The sequence below is a fragment of the Mus musculus genome, chromosome 5 (genome assembly GCF_000001635.26).
Source record: "Mus musculus strain C57BL/6J chromosome 5, GRCm38.p6 C57BL/6J".
In the NCBI taxonomy this organism is placed as follows: domain Eukaryota; kingdom Metazoa; phylum Chordata; class Mammalia; order Rodentia; family Muridae; genus Mus; species Mus musculus.
The window spans coordinates 132255777-132269965 of NC_000071.6; the positions used below are offsets into that span (position 1 = coordinate 132255777).

The following is a 14189-nucleotide window of genomic DNA, read 5'->3' on the forward strand; positions in this document are numbered from 1 at the left end:
GCAACCTGTCACCCTGCTCTGTAAGCCCAACCGTCACTAGTTCCCTCGGGTAAATGTTGGTGTAACTGGACTTTGGAGGAGGAAGGTAGACATCAGTCATGCGTTTCCCAGGAAGGAAGTTTTCAGAACAGCAGGTCACAGAGACATAAACTGTTTTGTGTCAGAGTAATTCCCGCCTTTGATCAGATTTTTTTCCCCTGCTCTTTTGGAGACTGGAACGATGTTGTTGAAACTTACCTCCATTTGCCAATGGCGGTTACTGATCAGTCCTCTTCTGAGACAGTATGTATTTACCCTTAAAACATAATCCAGCAAATAAGGTAGGCGCCAATTAAAACACTTTCTTTTGACAGAATGGAAACGCATCACGGGAGCCGTGGTTTTATAATCAGACAAGGGAAGGAAAAGCAATTTGGTTTTAGAACTACACCTTTTCCCCCCTTCTCTCTTAAAAGTATATAATTGCACTCTCAGAGTGAAAAGATTAGTTGCTTTCAACAGACTCTCAGGGAAAAAAAAATCCTATTATTTCCTCTCTGCTAAAGAGTAATGTCTTCCATAATTACAGGAAAGCCATGTATTAAGTTGCCTGCTCAGGAAGTACCACCCTAATAGGATGCAAAGTTAATTCACTTTCCACATGTCGTGAAGGGAGACCAGGATTCCTCTTCCTCATGCCACTGTCATCTGTAAGTCTTCAGGCTTTAACTCCCTCAGTCAGAGGCACTAAAGGACAGTCCATTGATGTGAAAATTCTCCTCAAGGCTCACTATCAACTCAAGGCCCCTTCCAGCTAAGACAGATTCAGTTATTCTCCCAGCAAGGAGTTAAAGGACAGAGAAAAGTGACTGCAGTCTGCACTGTCCTCTAAGACAATACAAAAGCTATCCAACCTATTCTTCTCATTACCAATAGCAAGTTCCATGCTTTTATGTCAGTTATCAACTCTACTTCCTCTCTTAGCATAAATAAAATTCTTGATAAACTGATATATTCAGGCATGAATAAAGGTCAGAATAATATACTATGTTTTGCTTTATAGGTGAAAAGTGGGATTCATACTTTGTTATCTGCAAAGTAAGTACTCTTCAAAGCTCTGACTTCAAATACCATCAGTATCCAGAGTACCATTTTACCATCAAGACCAAAAATCAAATTCCAGACCCATGACCCCAGTCTTCTGAATGCTCACGAATGTTTTCACAGAAGAATGCTAAAACTCTTGGCTTCAGGAAAATCACAAAGAGGATTTGAAGACAAGGAAAAGAGAAGTGGGACAGGGCTATGGAAGAAGACATACTGCTTGCCCTTGGCAGATAAGTGAAGGGGTTCCTCCCCTGGCTGGGTCATAAGTCCTACATCATGTTGGGAAGGCGAGAGGGTCTGGGACAAAGGAGACAGTATTGCAGCTTCTCTCCACTGGTCGTTATATTTGTACATAAGCAAGGAACATAAATTCCAGAGCAGTGTCACCTTTTATGGACCCCTAGTCTTCCCTCCCTCTCCCCAGCTCCTCACCCCCAGTGCAAAAAAAAAAAAAAAAAAAAAAACACCTTCATTTGCCTTTGGTTACCTTTAGGATTTCCAACTCAAAATGCCGGCTGTGAACTTAGATTATCCTGCTCATCTCTGCCTTCTTGGGCAGCTTCCAAAAATCAAATGTGCTGTCTGCCCATGTTGTTTCTAACTCTGTTTGCAGATCATCCTCCCTCCATCTCATGATCTACAGTTCTTTATTTCTCCATGCTCAATCCTTATGCCAAACATAGGAAACAACAGACAGGGGGAACTGGGGGGCTACAGAAATCTTAAATAATTTACAATTGTAATTAGACATAGCAAGAGGGATCTCGGACAAACCACCTCATCTCTTGCAGCCCCAGTTTCCATATCTCTAAAGTATACGTGGTAGGGCTATGGCATGTTAGCTAAGCCATCCATTGAAGGCCTGAAGCACAGTTGCTGCAGACTTTGTAACTAAATAAATGTTAACAGTCCTGCTCACAAGTGAGTTTGCTGGTGCCTAGGGTCATATTTGAGGACATTATGATACAGGCCTGTCTGTGTCCTTGCTGACATCCATCACTATGTGGCTCTACACAGGAATGTCCTTCATCCCCTCTAGGACACCAAACAGCCCATTCCATCCTCTCAGGGCGTTTTATCTTTCCAAGCCTGCAACTAAATGTTCATCATTGAGAATACACTTCTCAAGCTTTGCACGAGTGACTTCCAAACCAGCCTGCCCAAGATCAGACCGTAAAGTTCTCACATAGAAGATTCCACTATCTCACGGACAGAGGCTGGGGATTTGTGTTTATGGTTGTGAAGATCTGTGAGGTTTTGGAAGCACGGTTTTCTGTGATCCCAGATCTTATACTCTGGAGAGAAATATCTGCAACTAGAAATTACCTGTTTGAGCACCTGCTCTGAAACCACTACAATTCCTTTCTTTGTGCCTTTTAAGAGACAACCAATCTTACCCAACAGCAATCAAAAACCACAGGGCACATTGCTTTGCATTATCAATCCACCCCACATAAGGATTTCCATAGGCAGACAGACTTCCTAAATGTAAAGTTCTGCATTTGCCTGTGAATCTTGGTAACCTAATCATATGAAGGCAAGAGGCCATGGCCACAACAAAAACCTCTGTTCAAACAATTGCAAAGACCATCGTGAGTCTAAGGGTTGAAGGCATCAATGCTGGCAAATAGGTGGGCATTCTTTATTGCGACTTCCCTCCCATGTGACTCATTATGAATTTTATACTGGGGCCTGCCAACAGAGACCAACATTTTTAGCACACAAGAACCCTGATATGTACAATCAATAGAACCAATATTTCTAAGCATCTGTCCACAGGACAAAGATCGCTACAAAAGCCAGACCATCTCCCTCGGATGCCAAGAGTATTACATGGAGATCTGACACACAGAAAACATAATGAAAGGGTACCAATGGAAGAGTGTTAGTCAAATACTGATGACATACCTAGAGTTTGATAATATTATTTAGAATCAAGAATACACCTTTCCAAAGCAATTACTGCACCGTCATATTGAGGAAACTATCACCTCTGGAGAAGAACTAGAGGCGCAGGAGGAAAGAGGAGGACCTAAGAAAGAATGAACCAGGCTTGCTCACCTGTCTGAGTCCCTTAGGCATCTTCTTTCTCTTCCCAAGGTGCTGGCAGAGATTGCGGTCATTCTCTCGATCTGAGCTGTAGTGGTGTGAGTGGCTGAGCCGGCTCTTCTTTGAGTGAAAAGACAAACCATTGGTAAGAGCTTCTCGTTTTTTCTTGGTCAGGGGAGTCTGTCGTTTCTCCGCACGTTCCTGCGGCTTAACTGCTACATCTTTCTGCATAAAAGAAGAAAAAGAAAGGGAAGTGGTGGTTACACGGCTGTCTAAGGGCACGGCCAAAATACAGACTAAATAAGGTTATCAGCAAGGGGGGATGGATACAGAAATAGTGATCCAGTTTCCTGAATCCCAAACGACAACACAAATATTTGGATTATACTCCTTTGCATTTGTGCGTTGGGTGGTGAAGGTATGGATGGACATCTGCACGCATACCCGTAGAACCCAAAGGTAAATCTCTCAGGTGACTTCCTCCATTGCTCTGTGTTTTGAGACAAAGTCTCACACTGTCCCAGGGTTTGCTGATTCAGCTAGGCTGGCTGGCTAACAAGCTGTAGAAATCCTTCTCTGTTGGCCATCTGAGGGCTGGGATTATAGTGTGAGTACTGCTATCCAGTGCAGCTCCAGGGAGTTGGACTGACTGGCACAGCAAAAGAATAAAGTAAAGACAGCAGATGGACACACGGGACACACAGACAAAAAGAGATAAGAGGCTGGGGTGAAGTAGACTGGGGTCTGGATCAGAGAAGTTCCAGGGACCCATAAGCTCAGTGTGTTTATTATGGAGTTGCAGAGATGCAGTGTTATTGCACACAGCTGAACAAAGAGCTGAGGGTTTGCATTCAGATAAACCAGGAAACTGGGTTTATTGAATACAACTGGAGGGGGAGCACAGGTTTAGCTAGTCTCAGTACAGGCAGTCTCTGTAGAAGAGAATTCTTTAGGATGTAAATATCTACAGCAGGGAGACTATACTGGAGATCTTCTGCACACACAGTCAACACTTTCACTTTGTCCCCAGGAAGGCAAGGCCATCCCTCTAAGCCTGAGGCTACGGGATACTTGACATGGATGTGCATATGTCAACACTACACATTCACGAAAGACCTCAGTAGTTCAGGGATTTCCCCTACTCCCTACACAGCGACTTCCCAGAGGCAGTCCAGTGCACTTTGTCTCTAAATTGGTACATTAATTACCATACATTTCCAAAATGAGCACTAAGTATGTGCTCAATTCAGGAAAAAAAAAGCGCAAATACAGCTGAGCTCAACATGTGTCACTGGACCTTAAGAAATGCTACACACAGTGAACACTCACACAAAAATGATTTGTCACTTGGTTATTTATAAGTAAATAGAGATGATACATCTCAGAGTCTCAGAAAGAAACTGCTCCTTGACTCTACACCTCACTCACACACACACACACACACACACACACACACACACATTCTCAGGCTCATTTAAAAATGGCACATTTAAAAATAAAGAAAATTCCAGTCTTGACCAGGAACTAGGGGCAGTTAATTACAGCAGGAGAAGAAGAGGCATTTATTTAAATAGTGTAGCCACTGGTAAACTGCTTATGCCCCTGTGAGAGATGCCAATCAAACTCGGCAGAACATAAATCCTAGAGAGACAGCTCAGACCTAAGCTCTACTAAAGGACGAGAGTTTGTTTCCCAGAACGCACAATGAGTGGCTCACAACTGCCTGTAACTCTAGTTCCAGGGAACATAATACACTCTTCTGGAGTCTACAGATACATGCACTCACAGGTGAATATGAACACAGAGAGATAGCATATACATACATAATTAAAGGTAAATAAATCTTAAACAACAAAGATGAAAGTAGGAAGCTTTATTGAGAAGAAAGGGTTCTACAGTCCCACTCTGAAGAAGAATGAAAGAAGGGCTTTTTTTGTTTGTTTTTTGAGGTGGGGGTAGACATAAAAGTGACCTAAATGTATTATATACATGCAATAATTGGCACAGAATTAAAAATGTGAAAATAAATAAAAACAAAAATAAAGTCTTACTTTAAATATTTCTCCTGTTCAAAATACTGCTCCTTTGTAACTCAATAATCTCAGACATTGATCTATTTTACAGCTTCTCAATGCCCTGTTAATCCCCAGTTGTCATGTAGAATACTGCTAAACATCACCTTCCTTAGGCCACACATATTAGTTTGACATGGGGGGGGGAACACATATATTGGTCTGAATAGGTTGCCCTTAAATTTACAGGTTGAAATCCTACCAAACATGGTGATACCATAGGTACTTTGGGAGGTAGTCTCAAAAGAACAGAGTTGCCATGAATAAAACGGACCTAAGAGCTTGTGTGCACCTCCCAACATGTGAAGACACGGCCAGAAGACATAGTCTGTGAGAAAGTAAATTGTACCAGACAATAAACCCATTGACTTTTTATTTTTTCATCTTCTGGAAAAAAATTAGAAATATATTAATTTACCGCAAGCTATTAAATATATGATTGTCTATCCCTGTGTTTCTGGCAAGAGGGTCTCACTCATGTAGTCAATCTAGCCTCAAAGTACTGTGTGTTGAACCTTCGGCTTGAACTCTGACCCTTCTACCTATGCCTCTGATGAGTGCCGGGTTACATCGCACACTATGCTGAGCACCGATTTGCACTGTTGTCTACAGCAGGCTGGATGGGCTAAAACTGGCCTTCACTCTTGAGCCTTAGCACCATAACAGAACTAGACTGCACAGTGCTGAGGATGCAATGCATGTGTGTATGGAGGTGTCAGGGGGATGAAGGTGTGCCCCCCCCCCAATCCTCCTGAGTGTCAGATTAAAGCTAAAGTAAAGATTTAAAAAGATGCTAAACCTGATCAAATGTTCTAGACCAGGCTGGAGGACTGGAGCTGAGTGTTGCCCTAGATATGACCTAGATCTGAACTGGAGAGTACAACTTGTTCCAGAACCACAAGGAAGGTGGTACCATTAATCCCTTGAAAGAGGAAACAGCACAACACTGAACAGCTGGCTCCAGTAACCCCAGCACTACAGAGCAGGCCAGGAAAGTAGTCAATATTGACTTTATAAATGCATGAATCTAAGCAGTTAAAACATCCACACCTATCAACCAGGTGCAGCTCAGCTGGTCGAGCACTTGCCTATCATACAGGGAGACTTGTGTTCTATCCTCAGTACTACACAGAACTAGGAATGACAGTGCATGTCTATAATCCTAGCACTTGGGGGAATGGAGGCAGGTAGATCAGAAGTTTGAGGTCATGCTCAGCTATATAATGAGTTTTAACCATGGCTCCGAGAGACCCTATCTCAAATAAACAAATAAGAATAAATTTGCCTCACACATTCGGTCTCTTCAGAAATCAGGCCTCCATTCATACTGAAGGTGCCTCCAGAAGTATACTAAAAATTATCGTCAATTCCATACAAATGTGAATTAATATTCATGAGAGTATGTTACCTTTTTTTCTAAATCCATTTTATTTTCCTGTAACATATTAATCAAGGCATTCTCATTGCTGTGCAAAATAGCTACATGGAACAAACAGACCCCATGCTAGGACATTAGCTTGCCAGAGCCCTGATAAAATCTTAGAAACAGCAGTACAATCATCTTTGCGCCAATTAATACTGAGCTTCTTCACTCTGAGGGAGGGGGAAGGGGAGGAAAGATCGGTGTCTGTGTGGAGGCTTAAAATAAAACTGACATCTTTTAAAAATATTTTTCATAATATAAGAAGCTTCTACTTTAAGGCACTAGAGATATACTACATAGATAGTACGTATATATAACATACAATATATATGCACATAAAGGGCTTCTGCTTTCAGACAGTATAGATATTACTATATGTTATATTGTATATTATATATATATATACACACACACATACACACATAAGAGGCTCTTGCTTTCAGATACTAGAAATACATTAGTATGTGTACAGTATAAACATATAAAATATATAAACATATGAGGTTTCTGCTTTCAGACATTAGAAATATGTTAGTATCTATATACTATGTATATACTATGTATATAGATACTAGGCTTAAGCTTTCAGACACTGTGTGTGTATATATGTGTATACACACACACATGCATACACACACACATATAAATAAGGAAGCCAAACACAAGAAGATATGAAGATGGATCACTGAAGAGCACTTTCGATACAGCCTGAGGAGACCTGCATTCAAATCCCCAGCACCCATCTAGAAAGCTAGATTTGGGACCATACCTGCCTCTAAGCCAGTGCTTGGGAGTATGCTAGCTCCAAATATGGTGAGAGACCCTACAAAGAAGGTGAAGAGTGAAAGACCAAGTGTGACAGCTATTCTCTGTTTCCAATATGGATACATGCGGAGTTAACTAAAACTACAGCATCTGGGTACACCTGTGAGGAGTTTTCCTTGATTGACGCACTTGAAGTAGTGGGATCCATCCTATATCTGCATCTTTTGATGCGGGACAATCCACCTTAAATATGGGCCACATCTGGTGGCAACCCATATGAAGGGCATGGAACAAGGAAACACCTGCTCCTTGCTTGCTTGCCCTCACTCTGGCTGTCAAGTCCATTCCTTCCCTAGCACGAAGCCCACTTCTTCAGGATTTCAACATGTACTGAGAACCAGCTGAGACCCCAAGCCTTGTGGACTGAACAACTACTGGATTCTTAAACCTTCCATTAGTAGACAACTGTAGCTGGACTAGCTGAACCACAGCCAGTAAGCTACTTTTAAAAGTCCCACAGATGCATAGGAAGACAGACAGCAGACAGACAGACAGACAGATTCATTCTTTAAGTTCTGGTCAACTAGAGAACCCTGAATAATAAAGCATGACACCCACCCAATGTCCCCCTCTGCTCATTCACAGAAAAGGGCTGATGACAAACCACAAAAAGGCTGATTATAAACCAATCGATAAGACATAATATAAACCCATTCATATTCATACAATTGCATGACTTCATGCACTTGTATACATCAACCCACCATCAAGACATCATTGGTAATTAATATAAGAATTCCCTTAAAGAAACATGGTTACTCTCAACACTGCTGCGACAAGAAGGAAAGCCATCTAGATTATAAAAGAACATTCCGGGATCAATGAGCAGCAATTTTCCAAGGCCTGTTAACTTGTTAGTTGACTAGGCAAGTGGTTGCCGAGGGAGACAGTCCATCAGAATAACCTGCAGTGCTTTATAAAACAACTACACTTTTCCTTCTGCAAGGGAAGCATTTAGCAAATGAATGCAAGGTGGCAACAGCACATGCCACTTGAAAACATGCCACGTGGCAGAAGGATTATTGTAAACTAAAGGTACTTGAAAATCAGCAGATTCAAGAGGGACACTCTGCCCTCTCTTAGCCAGTAGAAAAGAAATATAGTCCCCACAGGCAGGGGGGAAGGAAGGTATGCTGAGCGCAAGATGTCTGGCTGGCGTGGGAGAGAGGAAATGCAGAGATGGGGAGACAGCTCACAAAAATATGCGCAAATACATCTGGTGAAAAAACTATTACCTTCTTTAATATCCCCAGAGATTTTGGGTATGTCTCAAAAACTGCCATCCCTATTCAGCCACTGTGTAAGCCTATGTGTTGTGTCCCTTTTAAAGAGTTGTTGTTGTTGTTCTTGTTCTTGTTTTGAGACTGTCTCAAGTATCCCAGGCTAAGTACAGAGGATGACCCTGACCCATGGTCCCCTGCTTCTATGTCTTAAATGTTGGCGTTACAGTCAAGTACACCACACTTGGCTCCTCCTTCAAGGGATTTTATTTTCCCTGAGTGACTTCTACTTGTGTGTTAAATACATGCCATTCTCCTGTTAATCTATTTTAGGACTATTTAATTCTCAGGCTCAGACTAAGACCCTAAGAGGCCAGAGATAAGTCTGCCCCACCTACCCAAACCCTGGGAGGCTGCAATTGAGAAGTCTGATAAATCTTGCTTAAGGGCACTCATTCATTTCCAGACACCCACAGAGCAACAGAAGCGTGGCGGTGAAGTAGAAAAGATTTTAGACACATCTGCTGGCAATAGAGGGGGTAAGTGTGCAAGCCAAGCACGGAGGAATCAGTTCTGTGAATGTTTGAAATTATGTGATTTTTAGGTCACGGGAGAGAGAGGGTGGGATGACAGGAGCACATCCCTTCAGAGGCTCAGACACTGATGAAGCAAAGCAATTTCCTTCTGTAGCAGCCCTCTTCAAAACAGGTGATCTGATTCTTGACTTCCCCTTCTCTCAAATTACAATCTTCTGCCCAAGGCTTACCATGCTACTTCTGAATTTCAAAATGAGAAGGTTCAGTGTTGTGCAAACTCAGGGAGGCTAACAGATTGCACATGAAACACAATGCAGGCTGAGGGGGCCCCATTTGCTGACTACAGATGAAGTAGAGATGATGGGAAATAGGGGCACAATTTGCCTGCTTTGCAGAAAATGGGTTTTGGAAACAGCCTCTGTCTGATGTTTCCAATCATATTAATCTGAGGGACAGTTCATCGTGGGTAGAAAGGCCATGAGGTGTGCCTGTGTGTGTCTAAGTGTGGACACATGTTCTTCTCTGGGGTATTTGATCTCAAGGACTATTCCAGCTTGCTTTCTGCTGCTGTGACATATACCATGACTGAAAGGAACTTAGGGGGAGGCTTTATTTGGCTTACGCTTCCAGATTACAACCCACCATTAAGGGAAATGAGGGCAGGAACTCAAAGTAAGAACCATGGAGGAATGATGCTTGCTGGATAGATCACAGGTTCACTCTTAGCCGGTTTCCTTAAACAGCCTAGCAACAGAACTACCCACACTGAGCTGGGGCTTCCTACATCAATTAAGAATAAAGACTTATTACATTATGCACAGGAGCAATCTGATCTAGAAAATTCCTCAGCAAAAGCTTCTTCTCTCAGATGACCCTAGACTGGGGTAAGGTGACAATTACAGCTAAGTAAAACAGCGAACAAAGAAGTAGGGAGAAATTAAGACATGTTCTTCTAGTGATCAAATGGCAGGAATGTGTATCTCCCATTGTTTTACTCTGTTGGGCCTTTGGCTGCTTTACTATGAGGCATTGTACTTGTTTTCTGAATGGCTTCGGCAACTATTTATTCCATCAAAGCGCCTGTTTAAGTGACCTGCAAAGGTCTAATGTGATAAGTGAATTTTTTTTAAATTAAAGTCCAATGTTTCCATAATTCTGTGTGACTGAGCTTATATTAGTCTCCAATTTTAATTTTTAAACAAATAAATTTCCTGAACACTCTCAGAGCCCCCACTTTAAACTGAATGGAATATTGTAGAAAAAATATTTCAATATACAGCCCATCATTTAAATATTTATCTCATCCTCGTACAGTAGCACACACATGTATGTACTCTCAATACTTGAGAGATAGGAGCAGAACCATAAGGACTTCAGTGTCTAAGTAAAGTTCCTCTACAGACATATTTTAGCTTTAAATATTCATATCGTACAAAAACTCAAGGGTTGCAGAGAGGAACCTGTGAGTGAAATGCTGATGGGGTAAGCACGAGAGCTGGAGTTCGGAAGCCTAGCACCCACAGAAATGCCAAGCAGAGACGCTGTGTGACCTGTAATCCCAACACTGAGGTGACACAGATGGGCTCTGTGGATATGAGGTGACTAGCCAAACTAAATGAATCCACAGATCTAGACTCAAGTGAGAGTACCCTGCTTCACTGTGTAACATCTTCATGTAATTAAAGAAGACACTGATTTCTGGCCTTCACATGCACATACACACATGTGTATGCATAGGTATGTGCAAGCATGTTCCCATTCACTGGACACACACACACAAACACACACACACTGTCTTTACTCCCAATTCACTATGTTTGATGTGTGTTATATACTCTCTATAATCTGTTCAAAATATCAAACAGGACTCCCAAACCAAAGCTGCTCAATCACGGCAGGAGAGAAATCTGCGAGGATTTATTGATAGTTTCATGAGGACTAGGCAGGATGCTCTGTACCGGCACCTTTCACACTGAATAAAAAGTGGAATTCCCTAGCTGGACATAAGACTAAAGACATGGAACAATAAAGCAGAAAGGAGATCCAAGGAGGACATAACTTGTACATCAGCAGCTGCTTTCAAGTAAGAATACAAATGTTATTCTGTAGAGAAGTCTTCTCTTTTTCTTTTTACTTATGTATATATGTGTGAGTATGTGCTACATTTGTACAGAGCCTTGCAAGGGCAGAAGAGGATACTGGATCCTCTAGAACTAGCATGGCTGGCAGTTGTAAGCCATCCAACATGAATGCTTGAGCCAAACAGGTACTGGAAGAGTAGCAAATGTTCACAACTGCTGAGCCATCTCTGCAGCCTCAAAAACAGTGCTTTTATCATATGGCAATGGAATACATTAACTGCTCAATCCATAACTTAAGCTGATTGAAAGAAATTGCCTATAAATACATTATAAAACTCAAAATTAAGGTTTTTTTCAAGGTAAACAGAATACAAAGTTTCATAGAACTTCAGGTTAGGCAAAGATTTCTCTGGTGAAGTACCAAAACCACCACTCATAAAAAAATAAATTGACAAGTCAAAAATTAAAGCTTATGATTTTCCAAGGGCATTTTGAAGGCTGAAGTTTGGTCAGTGGTGAAGAGTACACACTGCTCTTCTGGAGGGCTCAGTTTAGTTCCAAGCACTCATCCAGGGTGGTTCCCAACCACTTCCAACTCCAGCTCCAAGAGATCCCAAGTCCTACTCTGGCCTCTACAGGCCCCTGCTCTCTTGAACACATATCACTACACCCCACATACACACACAATATCAGTGTGTACACTGTTAAAACATGAAGATATGCCATATTATAGGAAAGTATTTGCAAAATAAGTCTCTGATTAAAGTTTGTACACAGGATACATTAGCAATTCACAAAATAAAAAGAAATCAACTAAACTTTTTTTTTAATTTGATAAAAGATTTGAACAGTTAATTTTAGATTTCTAAAGAACAAATAGACAGCACAGCTACCTAACTCCAGCATCCTTAGGAGAATGCAACATACAATCACAATGAAATAGACATGTAATAGATTGCTGAAGTGAGAAACAGTGGAAAGAGTGGCCATGGACAGCCAATAAAAATCACGGGATCAAGGCTTGGTACCATCATAGGGGGGCTCAAGGGAGAATGATGGAGGAGCTAAAGAGGGAGAGGCAGAAGGGGAGGGAGGAAGAGGGAGGGAAAGCAGAGGGGGAGGGAGGGAGGAAAAGGGAGAGGCAAAAGAGAAGGGAGAAGGAGAGGGAAAAGAAAAAGAGGGAGAGGGAGAAAAAGGGCAAGGGAGAAAACAGGGGCGGGAGAGAGAGAAGTGGGGAAGTGAAGATGAAGGGGTGAAAGAAGACACAAAAGCTGATACCAAGTAGCGCCCCTAAGCTTAGTTATAGGATGAGACTACAACTCTCAGCTTAAGTGAGATTTTTTTTTTTTTTTTTGCACTGTGAAATGAAAACACCAGCAGTCTCTCATTCCTATAGATAATTGAGAGTTGGCTGCCTTTAGCCCTTAACACACTCAAAGTGGTTGAGTCCCTGGCAACCAGATGCTATTGCTTAAAACAGTTTAGGCTCTCAGCCCTGAAGGATTCCTAAAATTGGATTACAGTCCCTCCAGATAATCTGAGAAATACAGCATGACGAAAAGGAAACCTTAAAAAAAAAATTAACTCCTCTATAACAAGCAGCACTCTGCAAACCGAGAGCAGCATGACCAAGGGCAGAAAATCTCATCAGTGAGGGCTTAAGGGTAAGAATATATACAAAGGGCCAAAGGAGCCACACACAAAAGAGATGAGGGCAAGCCAGAGGAACAAGGGAACACCACACAGTCCTCAGACACCTCAGAGGGCAAAGCCAGGCTTCCCACTTCAAGAGATCAAGCAGAATCCTGAGACCCCCGTTGGGTTTTTGCACACTCCAAGCTAATCCAGTCAGGTAAAACACAACAGAAAGGTGTGCGACCTTAATGGCACGCAACAATTACCCTCGGCTGTTTGATTCCAGTGTACTATTCTGAAGACAGAGTCTGTCTCATGTTTTGCAGAACCAGCCTTAAACTCACGGTGTAGCTGAAGGTGGCTTTAAACTAATCCTCCTGCCCCCAAGGGATCCTTCTACTTCCACCTTCCAAATGCTAGGGTGGTAGGCATGTGCCTCCACACCTGGTTTATGAAGAGCTGGGAGCTTAGGGTTCTGTGCCTGTTGGGCAAATACTTTACCAGATAAGCGATATCCCCCAACCCATGTGTTTGGTTATAAAGAATCTGAAAAGACATATTTGTTTTTCAAAGACATTTGGATGCCAACCAGATATGCGAGAAGGTACTCGGTACCACTAGCCATCAGGGATATGCAAACAGCAGTAAGATCTCATCCCACACCTGCTAGGATGGCTATTATTGAAAAGACAAAAATCTGGCTCGGCAAATGGGAACATAAATAAAGCTTTCACTCGTGAACTTCGAATTGTCTAGACACAGCAAAGTCCTCTCACAGCTGAGATTTTTCAAGTGACTCTGTAAGGTTTATATAGAATTATTCTTGGTGCTGTGACCAATGACAACAACAACAACAAAACCACTGTAGGAAGAAATTATTCACTCTGATCCGTGTCTTGAGGGTACAATCCATGACGACAGCAGGAGTCGGAAGCAGTTTGTCACTCTACATCCATTAACAGAAAAACAAAGATGGACGCCAGTGCTCAGTCCCCATCTTCCTTTGCTACAGAATAGGACTCTGCTCATGGCATGGCATCACTCACATTAAGGCTGGGTCTTCCTAACTCAATTAACCCAATCTAGAAACTCCCTCACAGAAATGCTTACTGGTTTCTCCTAGTGTCCAAATCCAGTCAAGTGACAATGAGCACTAACTGCCACATTTGTCGGGTGATTATTAAGTAATTTCTGTTAACTTCCAATGTTCCAGGTCTAAAACCACTAGAGATAAAAAGGTGGAGGGGTGCAGAAGAGGAAGA

At 42.1% G+C, this 14189-nt stretch overlaps 1 protein-coding gene across 1 annotated transcript in view; it reads right to left on the reverse strand.

Moving 5' to 3' along the window:
- Positions 1-14189, reverse strand: part of Auts2 (autism susceptibility candidate 2) — a 1105888-nt gene that overhangs the window by 818444 nt on the left and 273255 nt on the right. The window contains 1 exon segment of the mRNA NM_001363480.1: positions 3148-3360. Coding sequence (NP_001350409.1) covers positions 3148-3360 — 213 coding nt within the window.